This window comes from Nerophis lumbriciformis, linkage group LG16 (assembly GCF_033978685.3).
Source record: "Nerophis lumbriciformis linkage group LG16, RoL_Nlum_v2.1, whole genome shotgun sequence".
Taxonomy (NCBI): domain Eukaryota; kingdom Metazoa; phylum Chordata; class Actinopteri; order Syngnathiformes; family Syngnathidae; genus Nerophis; species Nerophis lumbriciformis.
The window spans coordinates 41,465,151-41,479,920 of NC_084563.2; the positions used below are offsets into that span (position 1 = coordinate 41,465,151).

General features: G+C 40.7%; 1 protein-coding gene across 2 annotated transcripts in view; it reads right to left on the bottom strand.

Annotated features, from left to right (window-relative positions):
* sorcs3a (sortilin related VPS10 domain containing receptor 3a) overlaps positions 1 to 14,770 on the bottom strand; it is an 850,680-nt gene that overhangs the window by 69,446 nt on the left and 766,464 nt on the right. For both annotated transcript variants that reach the window (XM_061977170.2, XM_061977173.2), the window contains exon 19: positions 3,223 to 3,409. In XM_061977170.2, the coding sequence (XP_061833154.2) occupies positions 3,223 to 3,409 (187 nt within the window). The remainder of the gene's footprint in view (positions 1 to 3,222; positions 3,410 to 14,770) is intronic.

Here is a 14,770-nt window from a genome sequence, read left to right on the forward strand (position 1 = left end):
TTTTGGTGCAGTACCGCCTGAGGGATCGAAGTTCCATAATATCATCGCTTATGTGCAGTGATTTCTCCAGATTCTCTGAACCTTTTGATGATATTACGGACCATAAATGGTGAAATTCCTAAATTCCTTGCAATAGCTCGTTGAGAAATGTTGTTCTTAAACTGTTGGACAATTTGCTCACGCATTTGTTCACAATTCGCCCCCATGCAGTCCGGTGGGCCGGCAGACGCCACCATGCAGTCCGGTGGGCCGGCAGACGCCACCATGCAGTCCGGTGGGCCGGCAGTCGCCACCATGCAGTCCGGTGGGCCGGCAGACGCCACCATGCAGTCCGGTGGGCCGGCAGACGCCACCATGCACTCCGGTGGGTCTACAACCAACGGCGCCACCATCCTCCTCTCCGGTGGGCCAGCAGCAGACGGCGCCACCATCCTCCTCTCCGGTGGGCCAGCAGCAGACGGCGCCACCATCCTCCTCTCCGGTGGGCCAGCAGCAGACGGCGCCACCATCCTCCTCTCCGGTGGGCCAGCAGCAGAGGGCGCCACCATCCTCTTCTCCGGTGGGCCAGCAGCAGACGGCGCCACCATCCTCCTCTCCGGTGGGCCAGCAGCAGAGGGCGCCACCATCCTCTTCTCCGGTGGGCCAGCAGCAGAGGGCGCCACCATCCTCCTCTCCGGTGAGCCAACAGACGCCGCCACCATGCACTCCGGTGGGCCAGCAGAGGGCGCCACCGCCATCCTCCCCGGTGGGCCAGCAGAGGGCGCCACCGCCATCCTCCCCGGTGGGCCAGCAGAGGGCGCCACCGCCATCCTCCCCGGTGGGCCAGCAGAGGGCGCCACCGCCATCTTCTCCGGTGGGCCAGCAGAGGGCGCCACCGCCATCTTCTCCGGTGGGCCAGCAGAGGGCGCCACCATCGTCTCCGGTGGGTCCTCCCATGCCGGCGGTCGAGCCGCCTCGCCAATTGCGGCGGCGTTCAACTCGCCGTCGCCACCTAACTCTTCCCCGCTGGTTGCGGGGACACTTGGCCTGGTGGCCCACCTCCTTGTCCTCCCTCCACCCTCCCGTGACTTTGGACTGTTTTTTGGGGGGGGTGTTCCTAGAACGTCTGGTATCCGTTATAGGAAGGGGGGCTACTGTCAGGCTTGTCCCTGACAGTTTGACTATGTTTTAGTTTTTTCTCTGTTTGTCTTAGTTTCCTGTCAGCGCTTTTATTTTGTCTTCATTTCCTGAGTGTCTCCCTGAGTGCTGCTTCCCCTCAGCTGTGGCTGATTGGCACCTGGCCACACCTGGTGTCAATCAGCCAGCTACTATTTAAACCTGCCTTCTCCTCCAGTCATTGCTGGATCATTGTCGTTACTACCTGTCGTGTCGTTGTTTGCTCTATGCTGTCGTTAAGCTATTCCCTGGATCCTGACTCCTGTTCCTGCTTCCTGTTTTCTGGTTCGTGTTTTCATTTTCTTATTTTTGAACATTAAAAACATGTTTTCTTGTACCAAGCCTGCTGCCATCTCTGCATCTTGGGGTTCGTCAACTACAAACTCTGACAATATTCAATTGAATGCACTACAAAGACAACATATTTGATGTTCAAACTCATAAAGTTTATTTTTTTTTGCAAATAATAATTAACTTAGAATTTGAAGGCTGCAACACGTGCCAAAGTAGTTGGGAAAGGGCATGTTCACCACTGTGTTACATGGCCTTTCCTTTTAACAACACTCTATCTAGTATCTAGTTGATACTACTATGATTATGTCCATAAATGTACCACTGTGTTACATCACCTTTTTTTTTTTAACAACACTCAGTAAACATTTGGGAACTGAGGAGACACATTTTTTAAGCTTCTCAGGTGGAATTCTTTCCTATTCTTGCTTGATGTACAGCTTAAGTTGTTCAACAGTCCGGGGGTCTCCGTTGTGGTATTTTAGGCTTCATAATGCGCCACACATTTTCAATGGGAGACAGGTCTGGACTACAGGCGGGCCAGTCTAGTACCCGCACTCTTTTACTATGAAGCCATGTTGATGTAACACGTGGCTTGGCGTTGTCTTGCTGAAATAAGCAGGGGCGTCCATGATAACGTTGCTTGGATGGCAACATATATTGCTCCAAAACCTGTATGTACCTTTCAGCATTAATGGCGCCTTCACAGATGTGTAAGTTACCCATGTCTTGGGCACTAATACACCCCCATTCCATCACAGATGCTGGCTTTTCAACTTTGCGCCTATAACAATCCGTATGGTTCTTTTCCTCTTTGGTCCGGAGGACACAACGTCCACAGTTTCCAAAAACAATTTGAAATGTGGACTCGTCAGACCACAGAACACTTTTCCACTTTGAATCAGTCCATCTTAGATGAGCTCAGGCCCAGCGAAGCCAGTGGCATTTCTGGGTGTTGTTGATAAACGGTTTTCGCCTTGCATAGGAGAGTTTTAACTTGCACTTACAGATGTAGCGACCAACTTTAGTTACTGACAGTGGGTTTCTGAAGTGTTCCTGAGCCCATGTGGTGATATCCTTTACACACTGATGTCGCTTGTTGATGCAGTACAGCCTGAGGGATCGAAGGTCACGGGCTTAGCTGCTTACATGTAGTGATTTCTCCAGATTCTCTGAACCCTTTGATGATATTACGCACCGTAGATGGTGAAATCCCTAAATTCCTTGCAATAGCTGGTTGAGAAAGGTTTTTCTTAAACTGTTCAACAATTTGCTCGCGCATTTGTTGACAAAGTGGTGACCCTCGCCCCATCCTTGTTTGTGAATGACTGAGCATTTCATGGAATTTACTTTTATACCCAATCATGGCACCCACCTGTTCCCAATTAGCCTGCACTTCTGTGGGATGTTCCAAATAAGTGTTTGATGAGCATTCTTCAACTTTATCAGTATTTATTACCACCTTTCCCAACTTCTTTGTCACGTGTTGCTGGCATCAAATTCTAAAGTTAATGATTATTTGCAAACAAAAAAAAAGTTTATCAGTTTGAACATGAAATATGTTGTCTTTGTAGCATATTCAACTGAATATGGTTTGAAATCGATTTGCAAATCATTGTATTCCGTTTATATTTGCATGCAACACAATTTCCCAACTCATATGGAAACGGGGTTTGTATTTAAGTTAATTCAATATGAGTACAACGATGTACATCTGGCATTGGACATCGAAACCAGTTTCAAAATAAGGCACATTTAAACAATGTGGAGACTTACAAGTGACATGCAGATAGAGTGTTGTTGTCTCAAAACCAAGGGAGTTTTCTGCCAGGGCGGTGACACGGAATATCCCTGCAGACTTGTACACGTGTTTGATCCCCTCTTCAGCCCAGCTGAGGTTGGAATAGGACACAGCAATGCCATCGCCAAAGTCCAGTTGAATGTTGGTCTGTATAGAATCACCCTAAAAGACAGCATACGTGTCAATCATCCCACAATGAGCAATGCAATACTGTGTTCATTTAGTGTATAGCCTCACTGCATTTAACTGACACAATGAAAAAACAAGGCAAACGTTGAAATGGTATCCCACGGATTCGGAGCCTTTTTTTGTATGTAACATAATTTTTGTGACACTTGTGACATTTAATAGATTTTGACATGAGCACACTCGGAACGTGACAACAAACTGTAGGTCATTTTGAAAGACAGAAAATGCCGCATAGAACTGTCAGTATTCTTCATCGCTGGATTAACCCACAGTGTAAGAATCATTGACTTTAAAATAATAAAATAGATGGAACGGCTGGTTGCATATTAACCCTTGTGTAATGTTCTTACTGTTGTTACACAGCCAGCGTTTGAGGGTCTGATGGACCCGTTGCATTTTGTGGCTTTTAATGCCTCACAATCAAACACTTTTATGTTAAAATACTGAACAGATGTTTACCTTATCCCAATAGACATCTGTTAAGTATTTTAACATACAAGTGTTTGATTGTGAGGCATTAAAAGCCACAAATGCATGAAATGATGTTATTATATTAAAGAAATACGAGTAAAGATATATTTTACAAACAGAAAGTTACAGGAATGTACACATGATCCCATGTTTACATCTCATTGTGCAACATGTGAATGTTTTAGTGGGAACTACATGAGATATCTGAAAGGGGTACAAATTATTTCCAAAGCAAACCCAAACCCTTCTTTAGTGAAAAATAAAATGTTTTTTCTTAATTTATAAATATTAGTCATGAAATTATGTTATTATATTAAAGACATACTAATAAAGATATATTTTTCAAACAGAAAGTTACAGGAATGTACACATGATCCCATGTTTACATCTCATTGTGCAACATGTGAATGTTTTAGTGGGAACTAAATGAAATATCTGAAAGGGGTACACATTATTTCTAAAGGAAACCCAAACCCTTCTTTAGTGAAAAATAAAAAGTTTTTTCTTAATTTAATCTTAATTTATAAATATTAATCATGAAATTATGTTATTAAATAAATACCAATAAAGATATATTTTACAAAGAGAAAGTTACAGGAATGTACCAATGATCCCATGTTTACATCTCATTGTGCAACATGTGAATGTTTTAGTGGGAATTATAAATGCGATATCTGAAAGGGCTACAAATGATTTCCAAAGCAGGATCCCCACCCAGACATACAATACTAGTACACAGCTCATGAAAAACATGAGGTGTGAAAATTGATATTTTGTGTACCACACACACACACACGCGCACACACACACACACACATACACACACACAGCAGCCCTAGACAGGAGGAGGACAGAGTGTAGTTACAGGTTACACAATCAAACACTTTCATGTTCAAATACTGAACAGATGTTTTTGGGATAAGGTAAACATCTGTTCAGTATTTTAATATAAAAGTGTTTGATTGTGAGGCATTAAAAGCCACAAAATGCAACGGGTCCATCAGACCCACAAACGCTGGCTGAGTAACAACAATATGAACGTTGCACGGATAATTTCTCTGCCAGTTTCTGCATCCCACAGGGATTCTTATTTTGTGTTTCTGCACCTACGGTCCCCACACAAGGTTGCAACATTGTTTGTCAACACTGTCTGCTCTCATTTTCTCGCACATTTTACCCTGTAACTACACTCTGTCCTCCTCCTGTCTAGGGCTGCTGTGTGTGTGTGTGTGTGTGTGTGGTACACAGAATATCAATTTCCACACTTCTATTAGCCCCGGGTCCAGTGGACCCGGACATCCTATATGTAACATAAATGTGTAAGGGGGGGGGGTGTATGGTGTGTGGTCATTAAATATATATTCTGATATATGTTCTTCACAGAAAATGAGCCAAAGTCAGTGAGTCTCAGTTTGAAAAATTAATTAATTGTATCATTTTTCTTTTCATAAAAAATGAACACGGGTCCCACAGACCGGAACACCACACAAGGGTTAATTAAATGCTCCACAAGCAACTTGGCATTACCGTGTGGATTTGGCTGTTATATGATTTCGGGAGTGTAGCATATGCGATAACGCTATTAATAATTTAGGCCAGGGGTGTCCAAATTTAGGCCCTCGAGGCATCACAAGTTTAACAAGAAGACTGGATTGCAGGTGCAATTGTCTGCACATCGTCCCTACAACAGGCACTATGGTATCAATACCGCCCTCTAGAGCAGTGGTTCTCAACCTTTTTTCAGTGATGTACCCCCTGTGAATTTTGTTTTTTAATTCAAGTACCCCCTAATCAGAGAAAAGCATTTTTGGTTGAAAACAATAGATAAAGAAGTAAAATACAGCACTAAGTCATCAGTTTCTGATTTGTTAAATTGTATAACAGTGCAAAATATTGCTCATTTGTAGTGGTCTTTCTTGAACTATTTGGAAAAAAAGATAGTTTTTTATTTATGTTTATAAAGGATTTTTGAATTGTTGCTATTTTTAGAATATTTAAAAAAAATCTCACGTACCCCTAGGCATACCTTCAAGTACCCCCAGGGGTACGCGTACCCCCATTTGAGAACCACTGCTCTAGAGGTCATAGTCAAACTCGACAGTTAATGACCACACATTTAAATATACAAGGAAATGAGCACAGCATTAACATATATGCCCCAATCCAAACAACATTTCCCACTCATAATGTACATTAACTATAACCAACAAATAAAGTCAACATACGGTCGCACATAACACCTCCTGCTCAATCAACTTTGCATGCACGTACAGTTTGGACACACCTTCTAATTTTAATGCTTTTTTTCATTATTTTCATTACTATTTACATTGTAGATTGTCACTGAAGGCATCAAAACTCTGACACCTGTGAAGTGAAAACCATTTCAGGTGACTACCTCTTGAAGCTCATCCAGAGAATGCCACGAGTGTGCAAAGCAGTCATCAGAGCAAAGGGTGGATATTTTGAAGAAACTAGAATATATTTATTTATTGTAGATTGTCACTGAAGGCATCAAAATGAATGAAAACATGTGGAGTTATGTACTTAAGAAAGAAAGGTGAAATAACTGAAAACATGTTTTATATTCTAGTTCCTTCAAAATAGCCACCCTTTGCTCTGATTACTTTTTCGCACACTCTTGACATTCTCTCGATGAGCTTCAAGAGGTAGTCACCTGAAATGGTTTTCACTTCATAGGTGTGCTTGAAGCTCATCGAGAGAATGCCAAGAGTGTGCAAAGCAGTAGTCAGAGCAAATGGTGGCTATTTTGAAGAAACTTGAATATAAAACATGTTTTCAGTTATTTCACCTGTTTTTGTTAAGTCCATAACTCCACATGTGTTCATTCATAGTTTTGATGCCTTCAGGGACAATCCACAATGTAAATAATCATGAAAGTAAAGATAACACATTGAATGAGAAGGTGTGTCCAAACTTTTGGCCTTTACTGTATATATAATTTAAAATTACACATATATAAATCCCTTACAGTTCATGATGGGTAATATATCGCAAACACCCTCTCCACACTTTACCATGTTTGGCGCATTTTAGCTGCTTGATACTTCTAACTGATTACAAAACTTCAAGGAACTCGTCAGGGGACTAAACAAGGTAAGAGTCTAAACTTTCACATTTGATTAATAATAAACTTGAATTTAGTACCTTGCGCCGTTCAGAGATCAACTTGAGGTGTCAGCATGTCAACTTATATCACTCTGTGTCGTCGGAAGCACTTTAAAATAGCTTCAAACTCTCGCCGTAGCTCATACTTGCCAACCTTGAGACCTCTGATTTCTGGAAGTGGGGGGTGTGATAATATTTTTACTAGAGATGTCCGATAATGGCTTTTTTGCCGATATTCCGATATTGTCCATCTCTTAATTACCGATACCGATATCAACCGATACCGATATATACAGTCGTGAAATTAACACATTATTATGCCTAAATCTGTTGTGATGCCCCGCTGGGGGCAAGGTATTTCAAAATAAATCAAGTCAAGTTATGGAAAAAAAAATGCCAACATGGCACTGCCATATTTATTATTGAAGTCAGAGAGTGCATAATTTTTTTTAACATGCCTCAAAGCAGCAGCTTGGAATTTGGGACATGCTCTCCCTGAGAGAGCATGAGGAGGTTGAGGTGGGCAGGTCATTCTTGTTTGGTGTGGGTTCACAGTGTGGCACATATTTGTAACAGTGTTAAAGTTGTTTATTCGGCCACCCTCAGTGTGACCTGTATGGCTGTTGAACAAGTATGCTGGCATTCACTAGTGTGTATGAAAAGCTATAGATATTATGTGATTGGGCCGGCACGCAAAGGCAGTGCCTTTAAGGTTTATTGGCGCTCTGTACTTCTCCCTCTGTCCGTGTACACAGCGGCGTTTTAAAAAGTCATACATTTTACTTTTTGAAACAGATACCGATCATTTCCGATATTACATTTTAAAGCATTTATCGGCCGATGATATCGGCAGTCAGATATTATCGGACATCTCAAATTTTTACCAATGTTTTTGATAATAACACTACAGTCTTTTTTTAAAGGGGAACATTATCACCAGACCTATGTAAGCGTCAATATATACCTTGATGTTGCAGAAAAAAGACCATATATTTTTTTAACCGATTTCCGAACTCTAAATGGGTGAATTTTGGCGAATTAAACGCCTTTCTAATATTCGCTCTCGGAGCGATGACGTCACAACGTGGCGTCACATCGGGAAGCTATCCGCCATTTTCTCAAACACCGAGTCAAATCAGCTGTTATTTTCCGTTTTTTCCACTGTTTTCCATACCTTGGAGACATCATGCCTCGTCGGTGTGTTGTCGGAGGGTGTAACAACACGAACAGGGACGGATTCAAGTTGCACCAGTGGCCCAAAGATGCGAAAGTGGCAAGAAATTGGACGTTTGTTCCGCACACTTTACCCACGAAACCTATGCTACGACAGAGATGGCAAGAATGTGTGGATATCCTGCGACACTCAAAGCAGATGCATTTCCAACGATAAAGTCAAAGAAATCTGCCGCCAGACCCCCATTGAATCTGCCGGAGTGTGTGAGCAATTCAGGGACAAAGGACCTCGGTAGCACGGCAAGCAATGGCGGCAGTTTGTTCCCGCAGACGAGCGGGTTAAACCCCCTGGATGTCTTGGCTCACACCGAAGATGATCAAGAGAAGAATATCGACCCTAGCTTCCCTGGCCTGCTGACATGAGGGTATGTCTACAGAATATATTAAATGATGAAAATTGGGCTGTCTGCACTCTCAAAGTGCATGTTGTTGACAAATGTATTTCATATGCTGTAAACCTAGTTCATAGTAGTTAGTTTCCTTTAATGCCAAACAAACACATACCAATCGTTGGTTAGAAGGCGATCACCGAATTCGTCCTCGCTTTCTCCCGTGTCGCTGGCTGTCGTGTCGTTTTCGTCGGTTTCGCTTGCATACGGTTCAAACCGATATGGCTCAATAGCTTCAGTTTGTTCTTCAATTTCATTTTCGCTACCTGCCTCCACACTACAACCATCCGTTTCAATACATTCGTAATCTGTTGAATCGCTTAAGCCGCTGAAATCCGAGTCTGAATCCGAGCTAATGTCGCTATAGCTTGCTGTTCTTTCCGCCATGTTTGTTTGTGTTTGCTTCACTATGTGACGTCACAGGAAAATGGATGGGTGTTTATAACGATGGTTAAAATCAGGCACTTTGAAGCTTTTTTCAGGGATATTGCGTGATGGGTAAAATTTTGAAAAAAACTTCGAAAAATATAATAAGCCACTGGGAACTGATTTATAATGGTTTTAACCCTTCTGAAATTGTGATAATGTTCCCATTTAAACATGTTGCGGGCATCAAATTCCAAATGAGCTAATATTTGCAAAAAATAATGTTTTCCAGTTCGAACGTTAAGTACCTTGTCTTTGCAGTCTATTCAATTGAATATAAGTTGAAAAGGATTTGCAAATCATTGTATTCTGTTTTTATTTATCATTTACACAACGTGCCAACTTCACTGGTTTTGGGTTTTGTATTTATCCACCATACTTAAGCTGTTTAAAGCTGTTTAAACACATTTTTTGCAAGCTTGATTGTAATTTTAAAATCTGAGAAAAACAAGGGAAGCTTCGATAAGTAGATGGGAAGATTTTTCAACCTATTTGCAGAGGAAGATATTAAGCAAATAAGCAGGACTTCGAACTGCCAACTGGAAGCGACCAAGTCTGTGGAGGAATAGCTGAACAGCTGGCAGATGTAAATTTAGTGCACACACCGAAACAAATTTGTGAAAAGTTGAAAAAAATGAAGCAAGGTTATAAAAAGCTGAAGAACTGTCCAACTGGATGGGTGGAGCGCGGCGACAAACGACTCAGCAATTGCTGCTTAAGGATGTCTGCCAAAATAGTGGTGGCAGTTAAACCAGAGGAACACAAATAAACAAATGAAGCCCTTTCAACGTGAATGCTGAAAAGCTGAACTGAATACTGTTGAAATATGGGTAACACTTTAGTATATGGAACATATTCATCATTAATTAGTTGCTTATTAAAGTAACACAGACTTAACTTAGAGTTATTTGGAGATCGGTAGGTTGTGAGTTCAAACCCCGGCCGAGTCATACCAAAGACTAAAAAAATGGGACCCATTACCTCCCTGCTTGGCACTCAGCGACAAGGGTTGGAATTGGGGGTTAAATCACCAAAAATGATTCTCGGGCGTGGCCACCGCTGCTGCTCACTTCTCCCCTCACCTCCCAGTGGGTGATCAAGGGTGATGGGTCAAATGCAGAGAATAATTTCGCCACACCTAGTGTGTGTGTGTGTGTGTGTGACTATCATGGGTACTTTAACTTATATAAGGGTTAGGGTTAGAGTTACTAATAAGTAATAATTCTGAGGTTATTGAGGGAAGACTCTTAGTTAATGGCTTACTGGTTGTATAATAAGGTCATGCAGAATAAAACATTAATAAGTACTTAATAATGACTAATTAAGAGCCAATATGTTACTTATTTGCATGTTAATAAGCAACTAATTAATGGTGAATATGTGTTCCCCATACTAAATTGTTACCGTACAGTAGAATAAATGTTGACATTTCGAATAAATGTAAGAATGGTTTGAATTAGAGATGTCCGATAATGGCTTTTTTGCTGATATTCCGATATTGTCCAACTCTTAATTACCGATTCCGATATCAACCGATACCGATATATACAGTCGTGGAATTAACACATTATTATGCCTAATTTTGTTGTGATGCCCCGCTGGATGCATTAAACAATGTAACAAGGTTTTCCAAAATAAATCACCTCAAGTTATGGGAAAAAATGCCAACATGGCACTGCCATATTTATTATTGAAGTCACAAAGTGCATTATTTTTTTTAACATGCCTCAAAACAGCAGCTTGGAATTTGGGACATGCTCTCCCTGACAGAGCATGAGGAGGTTGCGGTGGGCGGGGTTGAGGTGGGGGGGGGGGGGGGGGGGTAGCGGGGCGTGTATATTGTAGCGTCCCGGAAGAGTTAGTGCTGCAAGGGTTTCTGGGTATTTGTTCTGTTGTGTTACGGTACGGATGTTCTCCCGAAATGTGTTTGTCATTCTTGTTTGGTGTGGGTTCACAGTGTGGCGCTTATTTGTAACAGTGTTAAAGTTGTTCATATGGCCACTCTCAGTGTGACCTGTATGGCTGTTGACCAAGTATGAATTGCATTCACTAGTGTGTGTGAAAAGCTGTAGATATTATGTGATTTGGCCGGCACGCAAAGGCAGTGCCTTTAAGGTTTATTGGCGCTCTGTACTTCTCCCTACGTCCGTGTACACAGTGGCGTTTTAAAAAGTCATACATTTTACTTTTTGAAACCGATACCGATAATTTCCGATATTCAATTTTAAAGCATTTATCGGCTGATATTATCGGCAGTCCGATATTATCGGACATCCCCAGTTTGAATGTTGAAAAGCTAAAGTTAGACTGAAAAGTAAGAGGAATCTTGAAATGTTGAATACATGTTGGAATAAAATAAAATTGATTAATACATGTTGAAAGAAATGCTAACGTTAGCGTGGCAGCAAGATAGCGCCAAATAACAAAAATCAACGCTGGCACGCCACAATGTCCGATAGAATTCTAAAAACGTTATGACAGACCACCTCGAAAAGAGAATTTTGCATTTTTTTACTGAATGGGACACCCAAAATGTACATGAAAATAAAGAAAGTGGGATGTACAATATTAACTATGAACAATAAAACACTGAATATTAACAACATATGAACATCGCTCCTCTTTTACAAACCCCGTTTGCAAATGAGTTGGGAAATTGTGTCAGAAGTAAATATAAACGGAATACAATGATTTGCAAATCATTTTCAACCCATATTCAGTTGAATATGCTACAAAGACAACATATTTGATGTTCAAACTGATAAACATTTTTTTTTGTGCAAATAATCATTGACTTTAGAATTTGATGCCAGCAACACGTGACGAAGAAGTTGGGAAAGGTGGTAATAAATACTGATAAAGTTGAGGAATGCTCATCAAACACTTATTTGGAACATCCCACAGGTGAACAGGCAAATTGGGAACAGGTGGGTGCCATGATTGGGTATAAAAGTAGATTCCATGAAATGCTCAGTCATTCACAAACAAGGATGGGGCGAGGGTCACCACTTTGTCAACAAATGCGTGAGCAAATTGTTGAACAGTTTAAGAAAAACCTTTCTCAACCAGCTATTGCAAGGAATTTAGGGATTTCACCATCTACAGTCCGTAATATCATCAAAGGGTTCAGAGAATCTGGAGAAATCACTGCACGTAAGCAGCTAAGCCCGTGACCTCCGATCCCTCAGGCTGTACTGCATCAACAAGCGACATCAGTGTGTAAAGGATATCACCACATGGGCTCAGGAACACTTCAGAAACCCACTGTCAGTAACTACAGTTGGTCGCTACATCTGTAAGTGCAAGTTAAAACTCTCCTATGCAAGGCGAAAACTGTTTATCAACAACACCCAGAAACGCAGTCGGCTTCGCTGGGCCTGAGCTCATCTAAAATGGACTGATACAAAGTGGAAAAGTGTTCTGTGGTCTGACGAGTCTACATTTCAAATTGTTTTTGGAAACTGTGGACGTCGTGTCCTCCGGACCAAAGAGGAAAAGAACCATCCGGATTGTTATAGGCGCAAAGTTGAAAAGCCAGCATGTGTGATGGTATGGGGGTGTATTAGTGCCCAAGACATGGGTAACTTGTCTGTGAAGGCTCCATTAATGCTGAAAGGTACATACAGGTTTTGGAGTAACATATGTTGCCATCCAAGCAACGTTACTATGGACGCCCCTGCTTATTTCAGCAAGACAATGCCAAGCCACGTGTTACATCAACGTGGCTTCATAGTAAAAGAGTACGGGTACTAGACTGGCCTGCCTGTAGTCCAGACCTGTCTCCCATTGAAAATGTGTGGCGCATTATGAAGCCTAAAATACCACAACGGAGACCCCCGGACTGTTGAACAACTTAAGCTGTTTATCAAGCAAGAATGGGAAAGAATTCCACCTGAGAAGCTTAAAAAATGTGTCTCCTCAATTCCCAAACGTTTACTGAGTGTTGTTAAAAGGAAAGGCCATGTAACACAGTGGTGAACATGCCGTTTCCCAACTACTTTGGCATGTGTTGCAGCCATGAAATTCTAAGTTAAATATATTTGCAAAAAAAAAAAAAAAAGTTTCAGTTTGAACATCAAATATCTTGTCTTTGTAGTGCATTCAATTGAATATGGGTTGAAAAGGATTTGCAAATCATTGTATTCCGTTTATATTTACATCTAACACAATTTCCCAACTCATATAGAAACGGGGTTTGTACATGGTCCCAGGCACACCAGTCATCAATCAAGACCATTGAGTGTCTTTATAACCGTGGCTTGAAAGTCCAAGACAAGAAGAGTATACGATATCATCATTGCCAAATTTTAACCAAATACAATATTTTAAGTTTTTGCCAATTTTATTTTGTTGCACACAGTGAAACTGGTTTTTAAATGCTTGGGTAACTCTGCTCCCCAATTGCTCTGCAAGGTAATTACAAGACTGCAAAGTGGTACCAGATCTACCACCTGAGCAATGTCAAAAGGCAACTGTTGCGTTCCATTCCGTAGAACATCTTTTGCCCAGACTGCCTTTTCAATAAAAGACGAAAAAACTATGGAACTCTCTAATTGACACTTTGATAAGTATACCTGCACTTGTCACTATCAAAAAACAAACTACATTGTGGCTAGTTGAGAAGCAATCGTGTTCCCATGTTTAGTTTTTACTAATTTTTACTAATTGTTTTTATCTAGTCTGCACTTTGTCTGTGTTATTATTAGAGATGTCCGATATTATCGGCCGATAAATGCGTTAAAATGTAATATCGGAAATTATCGGTATCGTTTTCTTTATTATCGGTATCGTTTTTTTTTTGTTTTTTTTTATTAAATAAACATAAAAAACACAAGATACACTTACAATTAGTGCACCAACCCAAAAAAACCTCCCTCCCCCATTTACACTCATTCACACAAAAGGGTTGTTTCTTTCTGTTATTAATATTCTGGTTCCTACATTATATACAGGGGCGCCGAAAAGGAGATGGATTCTAGGGGCCCATAATGGAGGGGGGCCCAGAGAGGCCCCTAATGATGATGAAATTATAATACAGAAAAAATAATGACACTGTGTTGGGGGCCCTGTAAAGATTCTTTTCATGGGGCCCAAAATCCCTAGCGGCGCCCCTGATTATATATCAATATATATCAATACAGTCTGCAAGGGATACAGTCCGTAAGCACACATGATTGTGCGTGCTGCTGGTCCACTAATAGTACTAACCTTTAACAGTTAATTTGACTAATTTTCATTCATTACTAGTTTCTATGTAACTGTTTTTATATTGTTTAACTTTTTTTTTATTCAAGAAAATGTTTTTAATATATTCATCTTATTTTATTATTTTATTTTATTTTTAAAAATACCTTATCTTCACCATACCTGGTTGTCCAAATTAGGCATAATAATGTGTTAATTCCACGACTGTATATATCGGTTGATATCGGTATCGGTAATTAAAGAGTTGGACAATATCGGAATATCGGATATCGGCAAAAAGCCATTATCGGACATCCCTAGTTATTATTATTATTATTGTTTTTTATCTAGTTTGCACTTTGTCTGTATTATTACTATTATCGTTATTATCGACTCATCTTTGCCTTATTATTTTTATGTCCCTATTTCAAATAAACCTTTATATATATATATATATATATATATATATATATATATATATATAAAGGCATGGCTAAATCAG